Source organism: Fusarium proliferatum (genome assembly GCF_900067095.1).
Source record: "Fusarium proliferatum ET1 genome assembly, contig: FPRO_scaffold004, whole genome shotgun sequence".
In the NCBI taxonomy this organism is placed as follows: domain Eukaryota; kingdom Fungi; phylum Ascomycota; class Sordariomycetes; order Hypocreales; family Nectriaceae; genus Fusarium; species Fusarium proliferatum.
Genome location: NW_022194793.1, coordinates 2,183,787 through 2,205,481, shown reverse-complemented (window position 1 = coordinate 2,205,481; position 21,695 = coordinate 2,183,787). Strand labels below are relative to the sequence as shown.

The window sequence follows — 21,695 nt, the reverse complement described above, 5'->3', positions numbered from 1 at the left end:
CAGATAATCCAGAAACGCAGTGTATATAAGGCAGAAAAAGGCTATCTATCCATCCAGCACATCAATACACCCCATTATGCAAAAGGATCAGCAGAATACAGGAGTATAACAGGCTGTTTCCAACATACTGAAGAGGAAATGCGAACCATGGAACATCTGCGAGGCAATATCGCAGCGGGTAAAGCTGGATTAGACCAATTGCAGTGAGTCAGAAAAAGATCTATTAATGCAAGATGGTGAAGCAGGTATATACTACGAGTATAAGGTGTAATGTGCGCCAGATAGTTGGTAGATTCCAGGGGTATCGAACAATTCCAGAGGGAAGCCGGAAGAGATAATGCATCCCTTCATCGGCTGAAGAAAGCAAGTAGCGAGTATAAAGTAGCAGTAGCAACAAATGCATGTGTAATAGCGTGGGAAGCATCTGAATATTTTGGTCATGATCGGTCGTTAGTCAAGCTGAAAATAGAACCCGAGCGCTATTTCGGCTATGACAGTAAATGAAGAAAGAGGAAATGGGCGAAAACGATTATGAAGATCAAGATTCTTCTGTGATTCCGCCCTCACCGCCACCATCCTCACGCCATTCTCGACTCTTCTCCGTGAGCTTCTTGACGCCGCTAACGCGGCAAGCCCATAGCCCCTCGATAGGGGTGCGGTATGTGAAAGCTCGCTGGGAGCTTATTACGCCAATTGCCTGCAGGACGGCCTTTCTACTGTCGCGACTGAAAACAGCAGGGTGGTTGATCCACTCCAGACTACTCTCTAATTCGGCATCAAGGGCGGCGACAGTATTGGCATCAATTCCAGCACCAAGCCCAAGGCCATCGTTAGATCGGCTACGGCCCAATTGCGAGGAAGGGAGACCGTTTACACCAGAGATTGCCGAAGCAGGCGGTGAAGGGCTGCGTTTGCGATCGGGAGTGGTTGATTGACCCGGCGAAGCGTCGTTCGCGGGATGGGGAGTGGAGGGGGCCGAAGGGGTCGACTTGCTTGGAGGGGGGATGGGGGGGAGTCCACCTTTTCCGAGACCCTTCAGAATAGATCGAGTCTCATTCAATAGTGTATGGGCACGGTCGTGTTGGCCGCGGCTGACCAGAGTGAGAGCACGGGTAAGCATGTCAGAAGTGAGGAGCTCCATGCGGCGCTGAACAATACTCGGGTGAGGAGGGATGGGAGGGGAGTTCTGCCATGTCTTCTTGGATCCTCCACTGACTGGAAGCATGGTGATGGCCAGAAGAGATGGCCGAGGCATATGTGTGACAGTGCCCTCACGCAGGATATCCCCCCAGCTAAGGTCTGCTTGGATCAATGGAACCTCTTCGACGGAGAGAGTTCTTTCGTTGTCGTTGTCCATAGGGCCACCGAGTGCTTCGAGACCTGAGACAATATTATCCCAGGGATCTTGAGGAAGTTGTTCTTGGGAAGTATTGTCAGGAAGAATGACAAGTTGCACCAGAACATCACGCTTGTCCCCAAATCGAAGATCACCGAGGGATGCTTCCGCATCTCTGCCCGTAGCTCGCTTCGTAATTTGCAGGGCACCACTAATCTTGTGGAATTTCGCAGGAGAACCCTCGGGCAGCTTGAGCTTAAGCTTAACATTCTGATGAGAAAGGGTCTGCATGCTCCCTAGACATCCAGCGAGGCATTCTCGAAGCATCATCCAGTCCTTTACATAAGTATAAGAAGCTTTTGTTCTTGTTGACAACTCGATCATGGTGTCCGGCTTGTGTGTCATCCCAAGGCCAAATGAGTGGATGGTGATTTTGGCAGCTTCAGCTCGAGACACGACGAAATCAACGCTATCAGCGTCTGAGGTAGACGCGTCGCTTATCAACATGATAGATGCGATAGGGTTGTTGTACTTTCGTTGCATGAGCAGATCCATCGCAACATTGGCGCCCTCCACGACATCAGCGCGATGGCTCTTTTGGCCAACCGGCTTGATGGATGTCAGGATATTACTCCAGCCCGGCCAAGCCTTGGTAGTCATGCCAACAATAGGCACGCCACCGCCTCCTGAACCAAAAGTGACCAATCCCATACGGTCACGCTCGCCAAGTGTGTTTACCATAAATTTCAGGGCATCTCGGACGAGGTTGATCTTGACGCCCTGCATAGAAGAAGAAATAGGCACCACGACGACAACATCGATGGGCACATGAACCGACTTCGCCATGGCAGGACTTCTGGGGAAGTTCGTATAGTCAGTGGGTGCTGTCGTCGTTGATCTCGCCCCACCCCAGGAGGATGCAACCGAGGAGACTCTCTGTGGGCGCGAACGTTGCCACTCAAGTTCCTCGTCAGTTTCTGACTCGCCGCGATCATATTCGGGGCTGCGTACAGGAGATGTCTCAACAGCGTTAAGGTCAAGGAGAGCTTGCTGCCACAACTTTAATTGATTGCGGTTCTCGAAACGAAGATGGAACTGTGGTAATTCAGCAACCGAGAGGCTGAGCGTCAGGATATTTTCGTCGATATTTCCCGTCTCTGACACTTCATTCAAGTGCTTCTTGATAAGAATTGAGCCCTTGAGGGTGCATCGAGTTGTTTTGCGTGGAGCGCCATTCTCATCCCACTGTTGTGCTTGAGGGATCTTCTTTTCTTTGACGCAAATAAGCATCTCAGCGAAGAGGAAACATTCCAACTCCTGCCATGAGACTTTATCCTTGCCCACCCTGAGAGTACCATAGAGCCTCAATTTTCCGAATCTGCAGAAGAATTAGCCTTGTCGTTCATACTGACCATGATCGCCCACTAATAAAAGTAAAGCGCCGCCACTAACCTGCTAAAGTCGAGCCCGTGCCAGTTATCAACGCGGTTGCGCAGACTATCGGTCATCTCTTCCAAAACCTCTGTGGATTCGTATGGGTAGAAGCGAGGCGCACTGCGAGCTGGAGATGGCGGGCGGCCATATGCCTCCTCAGCACGGTTGGTTGTAGGAGGAGGAGGAGGCAGAGGGGCTGCAGCACCCAAATCTTCAGGATCCGGCCTCCAATTATTATCAGGAACCTCGACAGTGACCAGACATGTAAGGGTCTGTTGTTGTCGTGAGCGGTTCAATGTTGGGAACTCTGAGCGAACAGTGACAATCGGCGCCGGAATGGGGTTGCGTGTCATTGGTCGAGGGCTTACAGGTGTCGTCTCCATCGCTTGAACATCGTAGTCGTGGCGTCTGGCAGGTCCGCTTTGTGTTGTCTCGGGATATCCGCCGGATGATGCAACTCCTGTGGCTTCACTGTCACTTCGAGCATGCCTCGAGGGGCCGTATCGATCTGATAGTGGAGCATCCCGACTATCCCTCATACTACCTCGAGCAACGCTGTCACGGCCTCCGACGTGTTGTTGCTGCATAGGACGCCTTTGATTGCTCTCGACACTGGGAGCTCGAGCTGGCTGGTTATCCCAAGGGGTTGCTGTTGGCGTCGGTGTCATAGCGGACCTCGAATCGGTACCGACCGAACGCACCATGTTGCTAATCTTCTCTATACATATGTCAGTATGTCGCTCCGATTGTACCAGAACAGGTAGCAAACCAATATCTATAACGTTTCCTCCTCGACTTGTGTCTAAGTGGAGGGGTGCGTCACATGTCGGGCAATATTGTGACTCGAATTCGCGAATGAATTCATAGAAGCATGCCTCATGGGAGACATGAGAGCAGGAAAATTGTAGGATGCGCTCGCCGCGTAGGGTGTGTTCAAGCGGCTCTTCACAAACTGCGCATTCGCTTCCCACAAATGTGCGCTCTCGTCGTGAGCGACTTCTATCAGCGTTGGTGGCCATGACGTTGTTGTCGATACTGCCAACTCGACGGGAAGCGTTGCTAACGCCTGACCTCACTGAGCCAGCGGAGGAGACTGAGTCTTGCCCGCGGAGAGATTTACTTTTAACAGAATGTCCTTCGGTAAAAGGTTTAGAGTCTGTGCCAGTTCGGGGTCTTCGACTGGATGCGCGTGAGCCAACCAAGCCAAGTTCTCGAAGATTTGTGGCAATTGCCTTGTCGTCGTCACGTCCTTGACTCGATGTAGTGTTGTGATCCTGGGTTTTCCGTAGTCTGCGAAACATTTAAATAAGACACCGTTCTTCGTGGTGTCTCAAGTTATTGTGTTGCTGCAAGACAAGCACTGGTTCGACGGTTCTGGGCGATCGACGGATTACTGTTCAAAGGCGGCTGAACTTAAAAGAGTAAGGGGCGGGAATCCATGCGACGTCAAAATTTTCCAGAACGGCAGAACGAGGTAAAGACTCCGTGATCGTAAGGGGCTATGTGATATGGTCAAGCACGGTTGACTGCAAGAACAAAATCGAAACCAATGAGAAAATGGAGATAACAGGATGTCGGGGGCGAAAAGGGTGAAGAGACAATTATGCGGCACCGCTTTTCTGAGGAATAAACGTTTCAACTGTGCGAGGTCGCTTGCGGTCGGTCGCGATTTGCGACAGGTCGGTTGTGATGTTTCTGACTTTGCTTTTTAGCAATGCGCGATGTGATGCTGACCCTTGGTCATCACTCACTTTGGGTAAGTTGGCCCAGAATCTCTTCTCCACAGATAGAAACAAAAGTCACAATCGTCTCACAATGGCAATCTTCGAACAATGTAATTGCTTTTGCTTTCTAGGCGCTCGTAAGATGGAGATTTCCGTTGAATGAAGCAACAAACAATTCGGCGGGTGGTATCCGGAGTCGTTGAGGTGATAAGGCTCGTCTATCTTGCGCTCGCTCGCTGATAGGCAGATTCGTTTCTTTTTATTAGGATAGACGATCCCACTGTCTGTCTGTCTGCTTCTAGGAGGTTGACTCCTGATGGACGAAAGGAGAGGAAAGGTAAAGATTTGAGACGAGAAAAGAAACGAAATTACTAAAGCATCAAGAGCAAGAGCTAAAGTGGAAGGAAGTAACCCAAGATATGGGCGTGGTGGGCTATATGAGAAAGAAATGGAAAAGAGAAATGGATGGATGGATGTTTGATTTGCACCGTACGACCAGGCCATTAACCTTGAGTGGCACCAAATCCAATCCAAACCAGGACTCCTGTGCTTGGTGCTAAGATGCTTGGTGCCAGGCACCGCCTATTAAGAGACGGAGGACCTCCCTTTCAGAGCTTGGCCTGTTCTTTAGGACCTTCTCACTGGGGGGCGCCTTGAATGACTTTGCACCGGTCACTAGGTACGCTACCAACCGTCAACTTCCACTCTGAACCCCTTCTCCCGGGACTAGGGTTGCTGATTTTTAGTTTGTCGCTCTCGCGGTGGCCGGGCAGGATAGTGGATCTCCCATTAAGCGTGCAAGGGTCCTCCCCTGTACAACCACAAAAAAGGCCCGGGCTTCTGACAGGGGCACCCCCAGGACTCAGAGCCAGGGCTGCGCTCAGAGCCGAACAGTCACCACCACCACAAAGCATGGGATGTATCAAGCCAAGCTGGGGGCTTGTATCGATTCACCGGTGGCCTCCCCTCAGGCACCTACCCGGCATTTCATCCCTAAGGCTTTTCTGCCCCTGGCCTTTCCAGCTTTCAGGTCCTAGGTTCCGTACGTACATAGTTAATAGAGGTTGGGTCTTTTTCGGCTCCCAGCTGCCCGGCCTCGAGAAAGGATGGAAGGGGAGCCTGCCGATGAGGTGGGCCAAACATAAGGTAATTGCTGTACGGAGTACATACATTCTATCCAGAGGTCAATATTCGGGGAAGTCTGAGCTTTAAGGAAGGAAACGAGCTTCCCTTACAGGTCAACTCCACTCGTAGGGTGTCTTGACTCGAGTCTTCAGAGAATTTCAACGCGGTCGGTATCGTATTTCAAAATCAAGGGCCTTCCTCAAAACCGTGAGGGGATAGGATCTGTCGGGGCCTGAGCTCCATCCAAGCGTTTGGTTGCCCAGCTTGCCAGGCTTGCCAGGCTAGCGAGCAACTTGCCCCATCCAGGGAAGCCACCTTCCTATGGGAGGGGAGATCACTGATGTGCCTATCCGCGCTGCTCGACTCTAGCCTGGTGCCACCACGTAGTCAGTGCACTCTCTGTGTCTGGCCATACCTGATGGCGTCCGATGGAGCTCCTTTAGGTAGGGGCAGCAAGCGTCGGCTGGCCATTCAATCCCATCCAGATCTGAAGACACCTTCCACAAGAGCTACCAGGGGCATAACTCAGGGGTCCTGAAAATCAACTCGGGCGGTACTTGATTCACGTGGCTTGGTCAACCTGATGATCGCCGATAAACTCGCCTTCAAATTAGCAAGTCTCCAAGTTTAGCATCATGGTGTAAGTCAGGAGGGCATGCGCACGAGCAACGGGTCTCTTTGCCAGACACTAGGTCATATGCTGTCTTACTTGCTTCTCCACATACAAATGTCTTCACCCCAACGTACTATAGACAGGAGATTTACATGCAGTTAACGTCAAGAACCAGCGTTTAACTACTAACTTTTATACAGGCACTTGCCTTCGCTTCACTAAGGCCGTGTGAGCCAGGATGCAGGAAGCATGGCCTAGCAAGCATCAGTCTTGATTGGCAAGACAAGCTATGATGATTATACACCATCGCGAAAACATACAGGGTATTCATCTGTCAAATTTCTTCGGCCGCGGTATGATAGTCACTTAGCATAGAATAATCCATCTGGAACTTAATTTAATACCGGAAACTGGGCTCTCCGCATCATATGCTGACTCAAGTGAGAACATGACAACTGATTCCGTGTAGGATGGCAGTGCAACATGAAACAATTTACTGACAAAATGCGATGACTGTGACACGGCAAAAGAAAAACACTTGATACAAAGGAGCGACTTGACACTGGTGAAATACTGTGTAGGTGGACCAAATGAGGTGAATAAAATACTGACCACAGAGTCTGAGAGTCTGCATCAATAGGCATTACGAATACCTTCGAGGAGACTCCAAGACCAGGGACGTCTGCAGAAGGAGAAACAAATTGATAAGTACAATGCACACTGTATAGCCAGTCGCAAGGGTATTTGAGAATCGTCATAAACCCCTCAGGTTCGTTGAACTTGCACCCCTGCAGGGTTTCACCAGACTCTTCGACTAATTCGGAATGTAGCCACAAGCGATACAGTTATGACTTATGTACATATGTATAATGTATCCAAGACAGGGTAGACAGACGGGAAGTTGACTGTGACGGAATCTCAGTTGGTGCAGCTCTACCGAAACAGTCGCACACAACTGCAAGATGGGGAAAAGCGGGCAAACATGACAGAACAAAACGAAGTCACGCCCTGTATGTTTCAGAATGCCACCATTTCTTGGTAACGGAGAAGTTCGTTTCTATTCTGAAACGCATGTATTCCGAGACACACAAGAAACGATCATCTTCAGCTCTGTTGGTGGCTGATGGCTGGGCTTCTAGAAGGCCTTGAGCTTCAAACCCGGCCTGCTGGGGCTGTTACATCATCATCACCACCGCCGCCACTTCAGAGGAGATGGGCAGAAGGGGAAGAAGGGGAGGAAGAAGAGCTTCTCTATCTGTAGGTTGTGTAGAAGAATCCTGCCTGTTGTGAAGGTGTTACCATGGTGGCGTTGACGTTGTGGGTTGGAGACAGCGTCCTTCTGTTAACCTTGATAACGTTGTCTTGCATCCCCTGAATGTTGCTCGCCAGGGTTACCCATGCTGAGTCTCAACCCAGTCGTTTGATTGGATGGGGATTTCCCGGCAGCTATCCGCGACGGATAAGTGCCTGCAGCATTATTCGAGGAATCTCCATCCTGGTGTTGAAGAAAGGCCTAAAATATACGGATATCAGTGAGGGGTTTGGAATCGTAGGCCTCTGATTAAGGTGAGTTGCGGGCTACACACGGCAAGATGCTACAAGTGCAGGAGCCTCAACGGCAACACTTATCCACATTTTCAATAACGAGTATAAATAGGACAGCGATGCAGCAATGATCGAGAGACAGTGACTGTAGTCTAGTCTCATAGAAAACGCAATGATGGAACCCCCCTTGTTCAAAATACAGCAGAACCAACCCCTACTAACTTTGATCCGCAAAGGGACATGGCGCCATCAATGACAGACCTCTCCGCTTCCCACGCCGAAATCTAGATAGGGGAAAGCTTCACTCAACGCTGCGGTCCCGCGTATCTAGGGTATGCTTCCATAGCGATGATGATATGGTCTTGTTCACCCCGACGCGTTATCTTGCCTTTATTCAGTGCTGTTTCCCTACGGCTTTGCGTTTAGACCCTATGAGACGCGAGAGGGGAATGCGGATTCTTTCCTCAGCTGCCAAGTTTGTGATACCCGCGGGGTACGTTTTGGTCTCGACAAGGTACGCTCTGTGAGGGCAAATGTTCCACAACATGGGGTTGGCCGCAGGAATATATACTTGATTTCTGTGTTGCTGATAATGCCAAACGCAAAGTCGTCAATTTAAAAACATGTAATGAATGCTTCCGCACCGAAGTACAATGGCGGTCAGGTTAGCACATGAGACCACAGCGTCATATCATATTGGGCTTGCATATAGATGTATCTGCAGGTTAGCGCGCTTCGATGGTGCTTCCAACGAATGTTCTATGCGCTAATAAGCTACATAAGTTAAGTCATGGTGATGGGTTGCTGGCTGCTGGGATGAGGCGAACCGGTCGGTGCGACAGCCAACTGGAACATGCAGACACGAGCTAACAAGTTAGTGGACAAGCAACTTGTCACAGGAAACTTCTGAGGGGCGAGGCGGAAGGAAGGGGATGGGCTGGACCTTGGGGTTGACGCATCCCTTACAGAGAGGACTCGGGCTCAAAGTAACGGTGGATGCTTTTTTAGACAACCGCGATTCAGCTGATTCATTGTGAGATCATCAGCGGCAGCCCGTGTTCCAAGGCCAAGGGTGAGTTGTCCTCTTTGCCCATACAGAAGGGCTCATCGTGCAGCCTTCTTTAGCTGGATGAAATACCACATGGAAGCAAACAACAGGAGCCATTCGGGACTCTGCACACAAGACGAGGGAGTACATCAACAAAACCAGGAGAACCATGCGAGTTTAGGATCTGGCATAAATAGCAATAATTAGCTCACCGTTAATAATGAGATGGATTTCAGGTATCGTGGGTCAATGCTCTTATGGTAACATATCCATTGTAATATCAACACAACACAACGGAACCAAGTCCGACCTTTCCTGACTGTACAGTGTACAGTTACTCACGACAGAAGCCCCTTGCAGAAAATCATCATTCTCGAAGTTTACAAGTCGGGCAACCATATCGCCTGGATCCGACTAAAACGCCACACAGCCCTTCAGATCGTTTTCCAACGACTCGTGATCTTTAGATGGGTGCTTGGCATTGGCAATTTGACAGTGATTTTTTGGCACGGACCCCTTGCATCTGTGCCCATAGCGGCCTGCTTGTGGCTTCGTTAGCTCGCAGAGCAACAAATCGCAAATCGTGCTCGGAATGCCCTACAGCTCTCGGCTCCTCTTTCAGCCTGGCATGCTATCTCGTCTGTAGATTCGATTCGCGGGAAGCGTTTGCTTTTGCCGTCACGTACATGTATCCAGTCAGGGCAATGAGGACTTCTCTAGGGACGGCTGGTGCCTTCATTTTTTTCTTGTTTGACCTGATTTCTTGTCCCTGGTCTATTTTCCATATATCTCTGTGCTCAAACAATATATATATATATGTATATTCAACCGGTAAACTGGCAGCTATTATGAATAGCAACTCTCCCGTCTGTAGAAACCTACCTGCATGTGGGCATGGTAGTCTTTCAAGGTACGTGACAGTTGCTGTCACGTTTCTCCCACGTGGCCAACTATCTGCTGTGCTCCCCGTCCGGGGTTAGGCCAAAAACAAACTACTAAGCCAAGATCAGTTGAGCTCTTGACTAGGTGGTCGAGGTCCTCTTCCATGGACTTTTGAACTCGACCAACTGGTGTGAAAATTCGCAAATTGGTGGATTTCTCAAGACATGACTCAGGACACTGAAATATTTCGCGTCGATCTCCCGAAACCAGTCAGCATATGTTGGCTTGTCAGACCTAACACGAGAGACCGGGTAAATCAATCTCGATGATTTACGGCACATAAAATATTAGCTGCGAATCACCCCTCACTTTATGCACGACTACAGGGTGAAACCATGCTGGGAAAGCATCACAATTGTATCAAACTTTAAGTGTTCACAATCCTAGCGAGAATCACAAAATATTGTGTTTGATGGCCCGCCCTGCTTTCACTCGCCTAAAAGGCGAAGCTCAATGTTCTGCGTTGTATTGCAGTCGTCAACGTCGCTTCGTCTAGAATGACCGTTGGGATTGGTAGTGCTGCAGAGGCTATATGTGCTGTACTATATGATTTAAGTGCAGGGACATTGAAACTATTGCCTCGGACCCATCAGGTGTTTATTCCAATCCTCCGTACATCGCCAAGGTTCCTTTGGATGCGAGTGACCAGGTGTAGGACCTGCAGGACCTGTGATGGGTAACCGGTGAGAAGCATTCATATATGATGCCATATCGTGCAACTTGAAAGCCACTGATTCACATCTCATGCCGTGTCGGTTGCGGTAGCTCATCCTACCATCATTGCTATCGAAACTCAACGCCTGGAGTTACCGCATGTTTCTGACCTTTAACGTTTCATCCCTTCTTCCCCGGTAGGGACGCTACTTGAGCATATCCCAATTCCGAAGGAGCAGACATGGACCAGGGCCTTTAAACAAAGTGCCTCGAGCGTTTCGCCAGGCGTAGCGTTTCCACTGAGGATGTGCCATTTCACTCCACTCTGGTGCGGAGAGTCAACTCATTTGGGTACCTGGCTGAGACTTGCTGGACTTGATCGAATCGTTTCCTTCCGTGTCTGAGATGCAGCCCACTCGCCAGGTGCTGGGTTCGGATGACAGGACGAGATGCTAAGCTGATTTGTCGAAAGGTCCCGATATCACCTCAATCTGCTTCGGAATGGTCAGTGTCTCAATGTGGTCAGCGTGCCTGTATTGAGTTAGTGTCAACGGCACTGCGGCGGGTGCTATATCTCTTCTCTGTTATACCTTCGTCGAAGTTGTGCTTTGCTCAATGCCGACGCCAACCTACTAATGTACATAGATAGTCGTATGGGGTGCTACAGATGTCGCGTACCTCGCATACCCAAAATCTCGCTTGCTGATCCAAATACTTTACGCAAATCGGGCAGTAACAACTGTGGATAACTGAGCACAAGCATGCGTAGATATCTCCAACTCAGGTAGGTATGTCGATCCAAAGCATATGTACGTCGCATCTAGTCCAGACGTAGATTGTGACTGTACATAGCATAGACCTCTGGACCTTGTCAGCCAAGCTCATCAAGTGTCCACATGTTGGTTTGTTACAGTTTGATGAATGATTTTACTTTGATGTAGCCCTAGCCTCGGCTTGCAGGTCTCGTCTTGGAACTCACACTATGGCCATGGTCCAGGCATTAAGCTTTTCGAGGCAAATGGTATCAGCCGATGTATGGGGATCGCTTTGTTACAATAACCGTTAGCAATAGTACGGATACCTGTTTCGCCGAGCAAAGTGATCTTCGAATACATGTATAACTATAGAATTCTCGATGGCATGGCACTAAAAGATAATAATTCGTTTCAAAACTACAGTTTATCTTATTGATGGACGCGTCGTGACTACTGCCGATAGAGGACAACTGAACGAATTGCTGCTTCTGAAATAGACAACTGTAGTGTATTGAGCAGAATGACTCTTAGCTATGGTATTATGGTATTGAACTGACGTGACAAAGAACTGATACTTGGTTATTCCTCTACCTGACGAAGAAACCAGACCGTTGCTTCGTGACACTTCGGTTTCTCTTCAAGAGAATATCTTTAGAGTTCTTTGCATGCTTCTTCAACTTAGGTACCATCCTCTCATCTGTCTTTTTGGCAACGCGGTAGACAGTTGAGCCTACCCGCTCATCCCTAGGTCCCCTTTCCTGGCGGGCGAGGCTTCTTTCCACAGTGGCAACACGGCGTTTCCTTGGACGTTCCTCTGGTTGATCGTCAATCCCATCGTCCTCGTCCTCGCTGGAATCTGTCAAAAACTCGGCGGGTAACAGATTCACGGCTTTCCCTGCTTTGCTTCGTTGGATGAGCGACTGCGCAGGCCCCTCTTCAACGGACGCTTCTTCATTTGCTCCAGCCTTCTCTTGCTCCTCCAACTTCTTGCGCTCTTCAGCTTGCTGCTTGAAGAAATCATCCCTTTCCCGACGCTTACGCTTCTGTGCAGCAGCCTCTCTGGACGTAGGTTAGCAATTTCAGAACATGAAATAAGAAGACCGGCGAAACTCACTCCTGTGCTGCTTTCTGAGCTACTTGGTTGGATTTCTTGATATCAGAGGCAGCCTTGGAAGTCGATACGGCCTCGGGCGCTTCATCGTCACTTTCGTCTTCCTCATCTTTCTCTACCTGCACATCAGGTTTTGGAACTACCACAGGGGGAGCCGCCGGGTTGTCATTGTCGTCATCTCCAAAAACCACCTTGGTGCCCTTTGATTCCGTTAAAGTTGGCGTCGCACCGTCACTGGAGTCACCGTCTTTGGCTCTTACAGGCAGCTTGCGCTTTTCTTCCGATGTGTGTTTCTCCGCAGATGCATCTTTTGTTGTATTTTGGTTGTAGTTTCTCTTGCGCGTTTGAGGTGCCATCTTCGAGTATTTGTAGCTGATGAACAGCTTGCGGCAAATGTAAAGAAATGTGACTTAGGATGCTGATGCTTTCCAGCTGCAGGAAAATAAAATGTCAAAAATTATGAATCTAGCACGCTGAGCTGAATTTGGTTGTGAAATGTTGTTGATTAAGCTCTTCAAGATGTATGAAAAATTCAGTTTGAGATGGGTTTTTTGACGGGCATTTCTCCAACGCAAGATATGATTGGCACACTGGTGCCCCACACATTAAGTAGTGGCAGAATCTCACTTTACCTCACCTACTACTTGCGACTACTGGCGAAAAGGAGTATAGTACATAGCCAGACTGTCTCTTATTTATTAAGTACATGATCCAAAATATGTCGACTGCAAGGCTTCATATAAAATCTCGTAATGTTTACCAATTGCTACGTGGTGACTTGACATTACCATGTGCTCTTGTCGCACAGTCATCTCATCATGCTGCCCTGAGCACATTGAGCAATTCCATTAGGTATCAGACTCGCTCATATGCTACTCCCAAAGGCGCAAGGAAGCCTCTTCGCCCACCTCCTCGGGCACCCAAGCTTGTTAAAGCTCAGACAAACTCCAGCAGCCAGACTGATTTCGACCTCAGTCAAATCTCACCTATGGACTTCGAACTGGCTATGCGAGCGTCCGAGAATCAAGTTGGTAGTCTCAGACCAGACGAATATTACGAGTATGCATCAAGGTTCTCGAATGCCATAAGAAAGGGAGCACATCCTTCTAGTGTCAACCTCTCTGGCAAGTTCCCCCGGAGGAGCATTTATGGGCCCACTAACAACGTGCAGAGATCCAAATCCCAGTCGAGGCTGCACATGAGATGGCGTGCTTATTGTGGTTGCTCAGGAGACTAAAAGCCCATACTTCATTCTCGATGGCATTGTGGGCTTCAGCTTCAGGACTCAACTATAGTCCTGCGGTCGTCTCTCTCGCGAGCCAGCTCTTCGCCAGTGGATCATGGCGGAAAACAACTGCATTCGCAGATGCTGAGAATCGGTTCATGAAGCTCGTAGCTGAGGCGAAGAACTGTAATGCCCTTACAGTCTATGGCGAATACCTGTTCCAAGATGGAAAGTATGACCAAGCAGTGGCTATGTTGAACCAGGCCCTCAACGTTGACGATGGAGTCTTTGAATGGAAGCGGAAGGGCCTGATATGTCTCGCAAAGTCTTATGCCAAGCTTGGGAGAGCGCATGAGGCAAAGAAAACACTTGAGTTGTTGGGAGACTCAGAAGCAGACGCCGAGCTTGACCAGTTGCTTCGATCAAGTGATGCTGAGATGACACGTCAACAGTTGTACACAGATGCCGTCAAGGGCAAGCATGATTTGTTTTCACAGCTGGCCGAAGTGGAATTTGAGAGAGAAACCAAGGAGACGGATGTCGAACTGAAGAAGAACCATCATCTATGGGGTTTGGAGTGGTCGAGACTGGCAGACCCAGGTGCAAAGTTTTAGTGATATGGACATACATCAAGGGAAGACTCGGAGGTTGCTCCAACCCTACAAGTTACACTATGTTTATATCGGACTAACAAAATTGAGCACCTCTGTAGTGTATAGTAAGGAACTGACGTTACGGTCTTGAACGACCCTTCTGTTTTATACAGCCTGGTGAGCATCGACGCTCATGTCTTCTGCTTTTTTGTGGTATTCTCGCTGCTGTGCCGTCTACTGCTCCGTTTACTCATTGCTCGATCCCCATTTTCGATAGACTTTATTCCTTCGCCTTTCTCCTTCGCTTCATTATCCTCACGATCCCCTTCGTCGTCTGCATAATCAGCGTGCTCGCCATTATCACTCTCAATATCGCCTTGAATCTCCCCACGACCAGTAGGAAAGAGTTTGCGCCAGGTTCCATCAAGCGCCTGGCCATCATTCCCATGAAGACCAACCTGGTATGCAGTCTTCATAGCAGAGATGCACACGTCACGTCTTTTCGTAAAGTCAAACATTGGTTTCGGATATGTTCCCTCCTCGATACTGTTCAACCCATCGCCCTTTATGCGGACACCTGCCTTTTTCTGATCCGGGAGAGGGGCTTTCCACGGTTCATATATGTACTTGGAGTCCATATTTTTGAGCTCTGGCACATAACGACGGATGAAATTCCCTTCCTTGTCCCACTTCTGGCCAAAGGCTATCGGGCTATAGCAGCGGAAGTACTGTGAAAAGAAGGCCGTACAAGACAGCCACTGCCAGTTACCAGCATTGCAAGCCGGCTCATGGTCTATGAGCCATTCCTCGAAGACCTCGCACCCTCGCTCCCAGTCAATATAGCAACCGCCCCTTGTCAGAAAGCAAGCAACCGCATGCCGTCCCAGGTGATGGATCCAGCCTTCGTCTTTTAGCTGTCTCATTAAGGCATCTATCCAGGGAAACCCGGTCATTCCAACTCTCCATCTTCTAAACCAGATCTCTGCCTCCTCGGAGTCAATGTGATACTCTCCAGTAATGAGTCCCGTTTCCGAATCTCTTTTGGATGGCAAGTGCCAAGGAATGAAACGACAATACGGATTGTTCGCCGTCTGCGAGAAGACATAACCCAAAGCGGCTTGAGCGGCGAAGTACATGTCTCTGAAGAGTAGTTGACCAATAAGACTTTCTGGGGGGTTTGAAGCATCCTTGCCATACGAATCGACGATTTCCCTTACTCGCCAGTAGAACAAACGCACAGAAAGCGCCCCGAAGTGCAAAAATGGCGAGAGGAGAGTGGTAGCTTGTGGTTCGAATTGAGCTGGATTCGTCTTGGGTTTCTGGAAAGTTGCAGTGTATTTCTTATCTGCAATCAACTTGTCGAGTTCTTTCAACGCTCGTGTTTCTCCTCCACGATGGGGTGTGGTCGCAGGTGGGAAGCCCAGTTCCTCCATTGTTTCAATGGCAAAGTCATCGTTAGGCCCTGCTATCCTGGTGTAAGCTTCATCTCCTTCTGTCCGAAATCCTGCATTGAAATCTGGCTCGGTATTCGGTTCGTCCTGCTCAAAGTTGACGGGCATGTCTCCTGGATCCGGAAGATGTTTGGGAGCAGGAATGGGTTTCCGGATCTCCCCAAGCTTGCTCCCGGCAGTTTGAAGCTGCGTGATAGACATTGTTGGCTTTCCGCCATGCTTCTCGACTATCTGGTCACTATCCCATAACGTCCTGCCCGAACGAACAAGGACTTCGACACCGGCATCTTTAGCCGCCTGGACGACAACGCTATCTCTCTCGCGACCATAACTGTCTGTGTCTTTTTCGAAGACCAGGTGAGTGACCTTCCATGCTTTAAAGAGCTTGGGAAACAGAGTCTGCGGTGCTTCTCTGAGAACAAAGAGTTTTGACTTGGGGTTCACCTGTGAAATAGATCGGGAGAGGTCATTCTGGCAATCCAGGCTTAACTTCGTCAGAACAACTGCAAATCAAGGAGCAACTTCTCTCTCTCTCTTCTTCTTACAGAAACTGCCATCTATTAAGGCCTCCTCTCGCACGGTATACGTAATGAGGATCCCACGTAAAGATGGGCCAAAGAACAGCTGGATCAAGGTCTAGGGCTGCTTTGAGAGCAGGTGAATCGTGAAGTCGCAAATCTGTTCGGAACCAATAAATCACACGAGGTTTTGCCATACTCGGAATTTGGTGCAATATTGTCGTAATACGAAGCCGAGATCATTGAGAAGTTGGGCATATCACTTTCAGATGCATTTCCTAGTCGAAAAGTCATGATGTCAACACTTGTCAGACCCCAGCCACCGGCTTTGTGGCCAGTCAGGACACTCAGCTAACTTAGTGTTTTGGGACAATCAGAAAAAGCACGTTAATTAGGTGGCTACACATTATGGCAAATTTGTCTATTCATACGTTCAGTTTGTTTACTAACGCAAGTCGTGATGCTTTGTAGTCCTTCGAACCATACACAGCCTTCTGAATAGGGCCTAATGATTATGCTGCTCTTGCAGTAACACAAAGGTAATGAGATTGGAACTCAAGAATATGACATACTCGGGTCAATTGTGACATAAAATCATGCAGCTTCACAATTAATGGAAAATACTTTTGATTATCTACCTATTTTTTTGTGTAGTTCCTTGAGGGGGAGATGCTCAGCTGTTTTGCCTGCCATACAATACCTATATTAAGTCTAATGTCTATGTCAGGATTTGAACTGAATTGCGGACGGCGGAGGTTATTGTTTGATTGCATCTTGTCAACCAGGCAATGATGGAATCCGTCAACAACGTCCCCAAATCAGACAACGAGCATATGGAAAGTCGGCCACTTCACCATCAAACTTACTTAGCCTTGGGTGAAACGCCATGACTACAAAGACATGATCAGAAAAACGAGACCATGAGACGTACTCCATACACAGTGAGACTTGAGCCGGACCTACAATGGCCTCTACAGTGCAAAGAGTTCGGTTTACCAATAGTCTCGCCAATAGTCTGCCGTCGGTGAGTCCCAAGACGGTGGACCATTCTAGGCGGACAGGGCGGAACGTACATTTACAAATCGTGGTTGTGTATCAATTCGCTGAAGAACGAGCTCATCCCTTTTCAAGGGAGTCGCCACAGCAGCCGTGATACAGCACGTGGGCGACGTTATTCTGGTGCTGCTATTCAGTTGCTCTTGTTAAGGAGTTTCCAACTGTAGCCGAGACATAAATGTCTTATCCCTGGGCCCCAACTCTCACATATACCGTGTCTCACTTGCGGCACAATCGCCCGAGCATTCGCGTGAGACAATAGGATACGATTTGGCTTGAGGATGGAGTAAGTATGATGTCTGCTTTGTTTTCTTCCTTGCCAGGTCTAATACAAGACAACACTATTAGCAAGTAGCCTTTTGATCAACTTATTAGTTAGCAACGGATCTGGGAGTGTGCATCTGCGGGTCTTACACATGCAGGTAATGTTTGAATTAGCATTCATTTCCCATAACAGCAAATAGCTTTGTGCTGAGTGCCCCGTCGACTATTGAGAACGGCGGCAATGGGTAATGCAGCCACATGTAAGCGGTATCATTTGCATCCACATGAAAATCATTATTCTGTCAAATTGCATGTTATAAATCAGCTGCAAGTCTCTCCACATGTTGAAGGTGGAGACCAAAGTAAACAAAACAATTCCAACCAAACAAACAAATAAAAAAAGACAAGTAAACACCAGTTCCTGAGTCCTTTTGCAGCACACGCTATTCTAACGCTGAAATCTGCCAACGTTAGTATAGGCCGTTGATTCTCCTCGACATTAAATAATTGCAACTGAAGAGGAAACGGTAGGGAGACAAATAGGATAGGTAAAATAACTGATATCCTTCTCATAGTCAAAATGAAATGCTCAGCATTTATGAAGATCCATAAAGAAATCTCGACCACAGCAACAGTTAAACAGTAGCGCCGGAAGAACTGACTGAGAAAGGGAGCTGGCATACTGGAAACATCAGCTATGCGTTTATGGCGGACATCAGATAAATCTCACCGAGCTGCAGCCAGTCAATGATGACGTCGACAGAGACAAGACGGGCGCTGCTGTACTCGTGCCCGACGCCGAGGTGTATTGGTGACCTTAGCGAAGCATGGCATCGTTCGCGGCTCGAGATGGAAGACTGTGACTCCTATGACAACGGAAGCGTGTACTATCAAGTTCAGGTGCATGCTCGGCAGATCCACATTGTGAGTGCATATGACTGTGTACGTGTACGATGCTAAAAAGGCCCGAGAGAGTCTAGTTCACTTATACATCACGCAACTGGAACTTAGTACTGATACAATAGACCCTCGATAGGACGCGATGCGGTTATGGGCAAGCCACCACCGGAGCCTATAAATTGACTAACACAGGTCCAGGACAGACGGCTGACCTGGGTTGTGTCCATTATAGTCTGCGGGCGTAGTAGCTCAGAGCACAATAGATAGCATTTGGAGATGTGGGTGTGGACACGGCATTGTAAAGCAATATCGGTAGTGATCAGATCTAGATTCAAGCATCCTGATCAAGAAAGAGAAGAAAATCTCCTCTGTCCATCGCAAGCCAATGCTACATCAAATTGGGTTGTGAGGCGAGATGTTTTACTCCCGTAGACTACCTGAATACACACACAATGGCAAGACACGCGAGTGTGCAAGAGGTTGGTGGTACCCTATTATTAGAGCCTTTGAATCTCAAATGCAATGCGGGGCTGGAGCAAGCGAGTGAGTGAGTGATCGACGGCCAGTTACCAGGCCTGCTAGGCTTGCATCATTCAAGAACTGGTCTCCATGATGGCTTAGGCGCAGAATGAAGGGTTCTCATATAGGACATCTGGCTTGTTACCGTTACATTCACAAACTTAGAAATAAACCGCGGGACACAGTTCACTGGTAGCAATGGGGAACTCTGATGAACGAACGCCCTGAGTGAAAAGAAGAAACAGAATGATCCGCGATCGCCAATCATACATGGCTTGGGCCCTGTCGAGATTTCCCCGGAAATACCGCGACGAGGGTCACCCTACATCCAGGTTTTCGTCATACCACAGAAACACACCAGGGCGCAAGGGATGCGTCTCCTGTTTTCAGAGCACCTTGCTTGCGAAATAGTTTGTTCGGTGCACAGATGAAGGGACTGAAAGGCTCGGTAAACCCGGAGGATCCGCTAGGAGCAAATTAAGGCTGAGTAACACTGTCACTCGCAGTCAAGCAAGTCTATGAACGTGTCGCCCAGCAGCTCGGAAAAGCAAGGGCCAGAATTCAATTTCATCGGCAGTCAGACACGGATCAGATGGAGATGGGCCGTCTGAAAAACAGAATCAATAAATGTGTTCCGAGTGATTTGTATGGAGCGGCTTGATGTCGCAGATAAGAGGTGAGGTAGTATGACTATGAGCAAGGGGACAATAGGTAAGGCTAGGAAAAGTAACATGCCCGACGCGAACTCGAAACTAAGACAAGGGCGATATTAACACTTCAAAACAGTCTCGTACTGAGCTGTATGAAATGTCTTTCAGCAAACTAGTCAGGAGGGCCAATGTCAAACAACAAACAATGGGCAGAACAAAGGCAATTTCGGTGAGCAGAGTGTGATGACCTCAGCGGGGCATTTCTCAGGGTCTGGTCTATCAGAGACAAAGCAAGGAACTTCTGGAAGCAAGGGAGACAAGAGCATGGAGGTCAAAGTGTCATGAGGCGGTTGCGATATAGCAACCAGAGCGAAACGAGCACAATAATCAGGGCCGCAGCTGGTGATTTCGGGTCACTGAACAGGCCCGTGCTGGGTTCCAGCTCTGAGCTTCAAAGTCATTTCTTTGTTTTTCCTGCATCACCTTTTAAAACCAAGGCGTTATTTGCTTGTGCTGTGCATGAGGGAGCCAGCCACATATGGAGGCAGGGGTCTGTCACTTTTAATATCTATACCTTGGTAATTTACCTGACATCGAAAAATAGGGCGCTGGCAGCGCACCTTACGATACTTCAGTTGTATGTATCTTGGCTTCCATATCCTCTGAAATCTCGGTGAAGAAGCCTCACAAGTAACAACGAGCGCCAACTTTGTGTGCCACGTTTTCTCCCTCCCATGTCATCGGGGACGAAGAGGGATTTCCAAATGGTTGACTCAAAAATGCATGGGGAACTAGGGTATCAGCGGAAAGAAGATGAAACAGTAACCGGGATCTGGGATGCTCGTGCTTTCGTGGCATGGGTTCATTGTCGGTATTTGCTGCGAATATCTAAATATTCAGCTACTTACTGACCTCCTTCATTTTTTTTTTTTTTTAGCCCAGACAGCCAATCTAATTATTGCCATGCTGTCCTGGTAGGTTTGTCAGAATTAGAGAGTCATTCCTTAATATCAGGATCTATCCCCTTACTGAGTACGATTTCATCGATCTTCGATTCATGACTCGATGATGAGTGGCCGCTCTGATAAGATTTCACAGTTTACGTTGAGAACGCCAGATTGAATGATTCACCGTCGCTATTTACTCTCCCCAATGTCGACTCTATGATACAACCTCATGTCAACAAATAACAAACTTGGTCTCACAACTCAAAATTTATCATCTTGGATTAGATCGATGAATCTAACTCTAACAAGGCTAGAGTCAGGTACCCGATCCCAGTGTCCAATGAAGGCGTCAGCAGTTAGATTAAAAGAGGGCCCCCTCGGCTCTTAATGGCACACACTTTGCAGTGTGGTTGCGTGGAGGCAGTGGGGAAGACAGAGGCTTCATTGGCATGGCTAGGCCTCAATTATACTAGCCAGAGGAAATAGGGCTTGAGGGCTTGAGTTTTTGGTCCTATGGGCTGGGCGATCGATGCCCGTTCGAGAGTTGAGTTTTGGAAACCGTTGGACTTTTGCTGGTAGTGGAAGCTGGGAGAGAGACCAGGATGTGCTACAGTAAGCTTGTGAAAGTATTAAGTTAAGGTGGTGAGGGCATCCCAATTGCACCTCCTTGTGTGTGTGGCTCTGGTGATAAAACACACTCTGCAGAGGGCACAGCCAAACAATGCTAACATTTACTTATATCTGCCAACATACTATTTAAATAATGCGAGAATTGAAAAATCATCCAGACATCCAACTTGCCTACAGTATGTATAACAAAAACCAGCTGTTTACCCACTTAGACCGGCTTCTCCACCAGTCACTCCATCAATACTCCGTAGGCCCAGGGCATTAGATTCGGAGATACTTGGAGGAAAGAAGAAGCGGAAAGAAGAACGGGCTTACAAGGTCAGGCTGGCTCCATGACTTGCATAAGAGAAGTCAGCCACGTTAGCCGACCTGCGAGCCTCTTCCTCATAATCTCAATCTCACACAGCCTTCGGGCATCGAATCGTGGAGGGGAAGGGTTCCTAGTCAAGCTGGCCCCCCTCCTTCAGGTAAACCTGACCAACGAACGTACAAACAGGGCTTGAAAACGAAAGGTTGTGCGGTGCGATGCTATTCTTGCGGGTGCGCCGTGTCTGAGAGTTGCCAGCTTGTAAGAGAGTTGACCGGGGTTGAGGGGGTTTGTGCAAGACACCCCTGTCTAGGGCCGGCCTTTTGCTAACGACACGCAACACAGCCT

At 48.6% G+C, this 21,695-nt stretch overlaps 4 protein-coding genes across 4 annotated transcripts; 1 reads left to right on the top strand and 3 right to left on the bottom strand.

The window, feature by feature from the left end:
- Window positions 1–538: 538 nt before the first annotated feature.
- On the bottom strand, window positions 539–4,071 carry FPRO_04881 (uncharacterized protein; the record flags this gene model as incomplete). The annotated part of the gene is made up of 3 exons (XM_031230440.1): window positions 539–2,714; window positions 2,789–3,488; window positions 3,540–4,071. The coding sequence occupies 3 exons, from the start codon at window positions 4,069–4,071 to the stop codon at window positions 539–541; spliced, it is 3,408 nt and encodes a 1,135-aa protein (XP_031080576.1).
- Window positions 4,072–11,763: 7,692 nt separating this feature from the next.
- On the bottom strand, window positions 11,764–12,643 carry FPRO_04880 (uncharacterized protein; the record flags this gene model as incomplete). Its single annotated transcript, XM_031230438.1, has 2 exons — window positions 11,764–12,235; window positions 12,291–12,643. The coding sequence occupies 2 exons, from the start codon at window positions 12,641–12,643 to the stop codon at window positions 11,764–11,766; spliced, it is 825 nt and encodes a 274-aa protein (XP_031080575.1).
- A 362-nt stretch (window positions 12,644–13,005) lies between these two features.
- On the top strand, window positions 13,006–14,126 carry FPRO_04879 (uncharacterized protein; the record flags this gene model as incomplete). Its single annotated transcript, XM_031230437.1, has 2 exons — window positions 13,006–13,318; window positions 13,459–14,126. The coding sequence occupies 2 exons, from the start codon at window positions 13,006–13,008 to the stop codon at window positions 14,124–14,126; spliced, it is 981 nt and encodes a 326-aa protein (XP_031080574.1).
- A 170-nt stretch (window positions 14,127–14,296) lies between these two features.
- FPRO_04878 (uncharacterized protein) lies at window positions 14,297–16,271 on the bottom strand (the record flags this gene model as incomplete). The annotated part of the gene is made up of 2 exons (XM_031230436.1): window positions 14,297–16,040; window positions 16,102–16,271. 2 exons carry the CDS (start codon window positions 16,269–16,271, stop codon window positions 14,297–14,299), a joined length of 1,914 nt encoding a protein of 637 aa, XP_031080573.1.
- Between the last annotated feature and the right edge of the window lie 5,424 nt (window positions 16,272–21,695).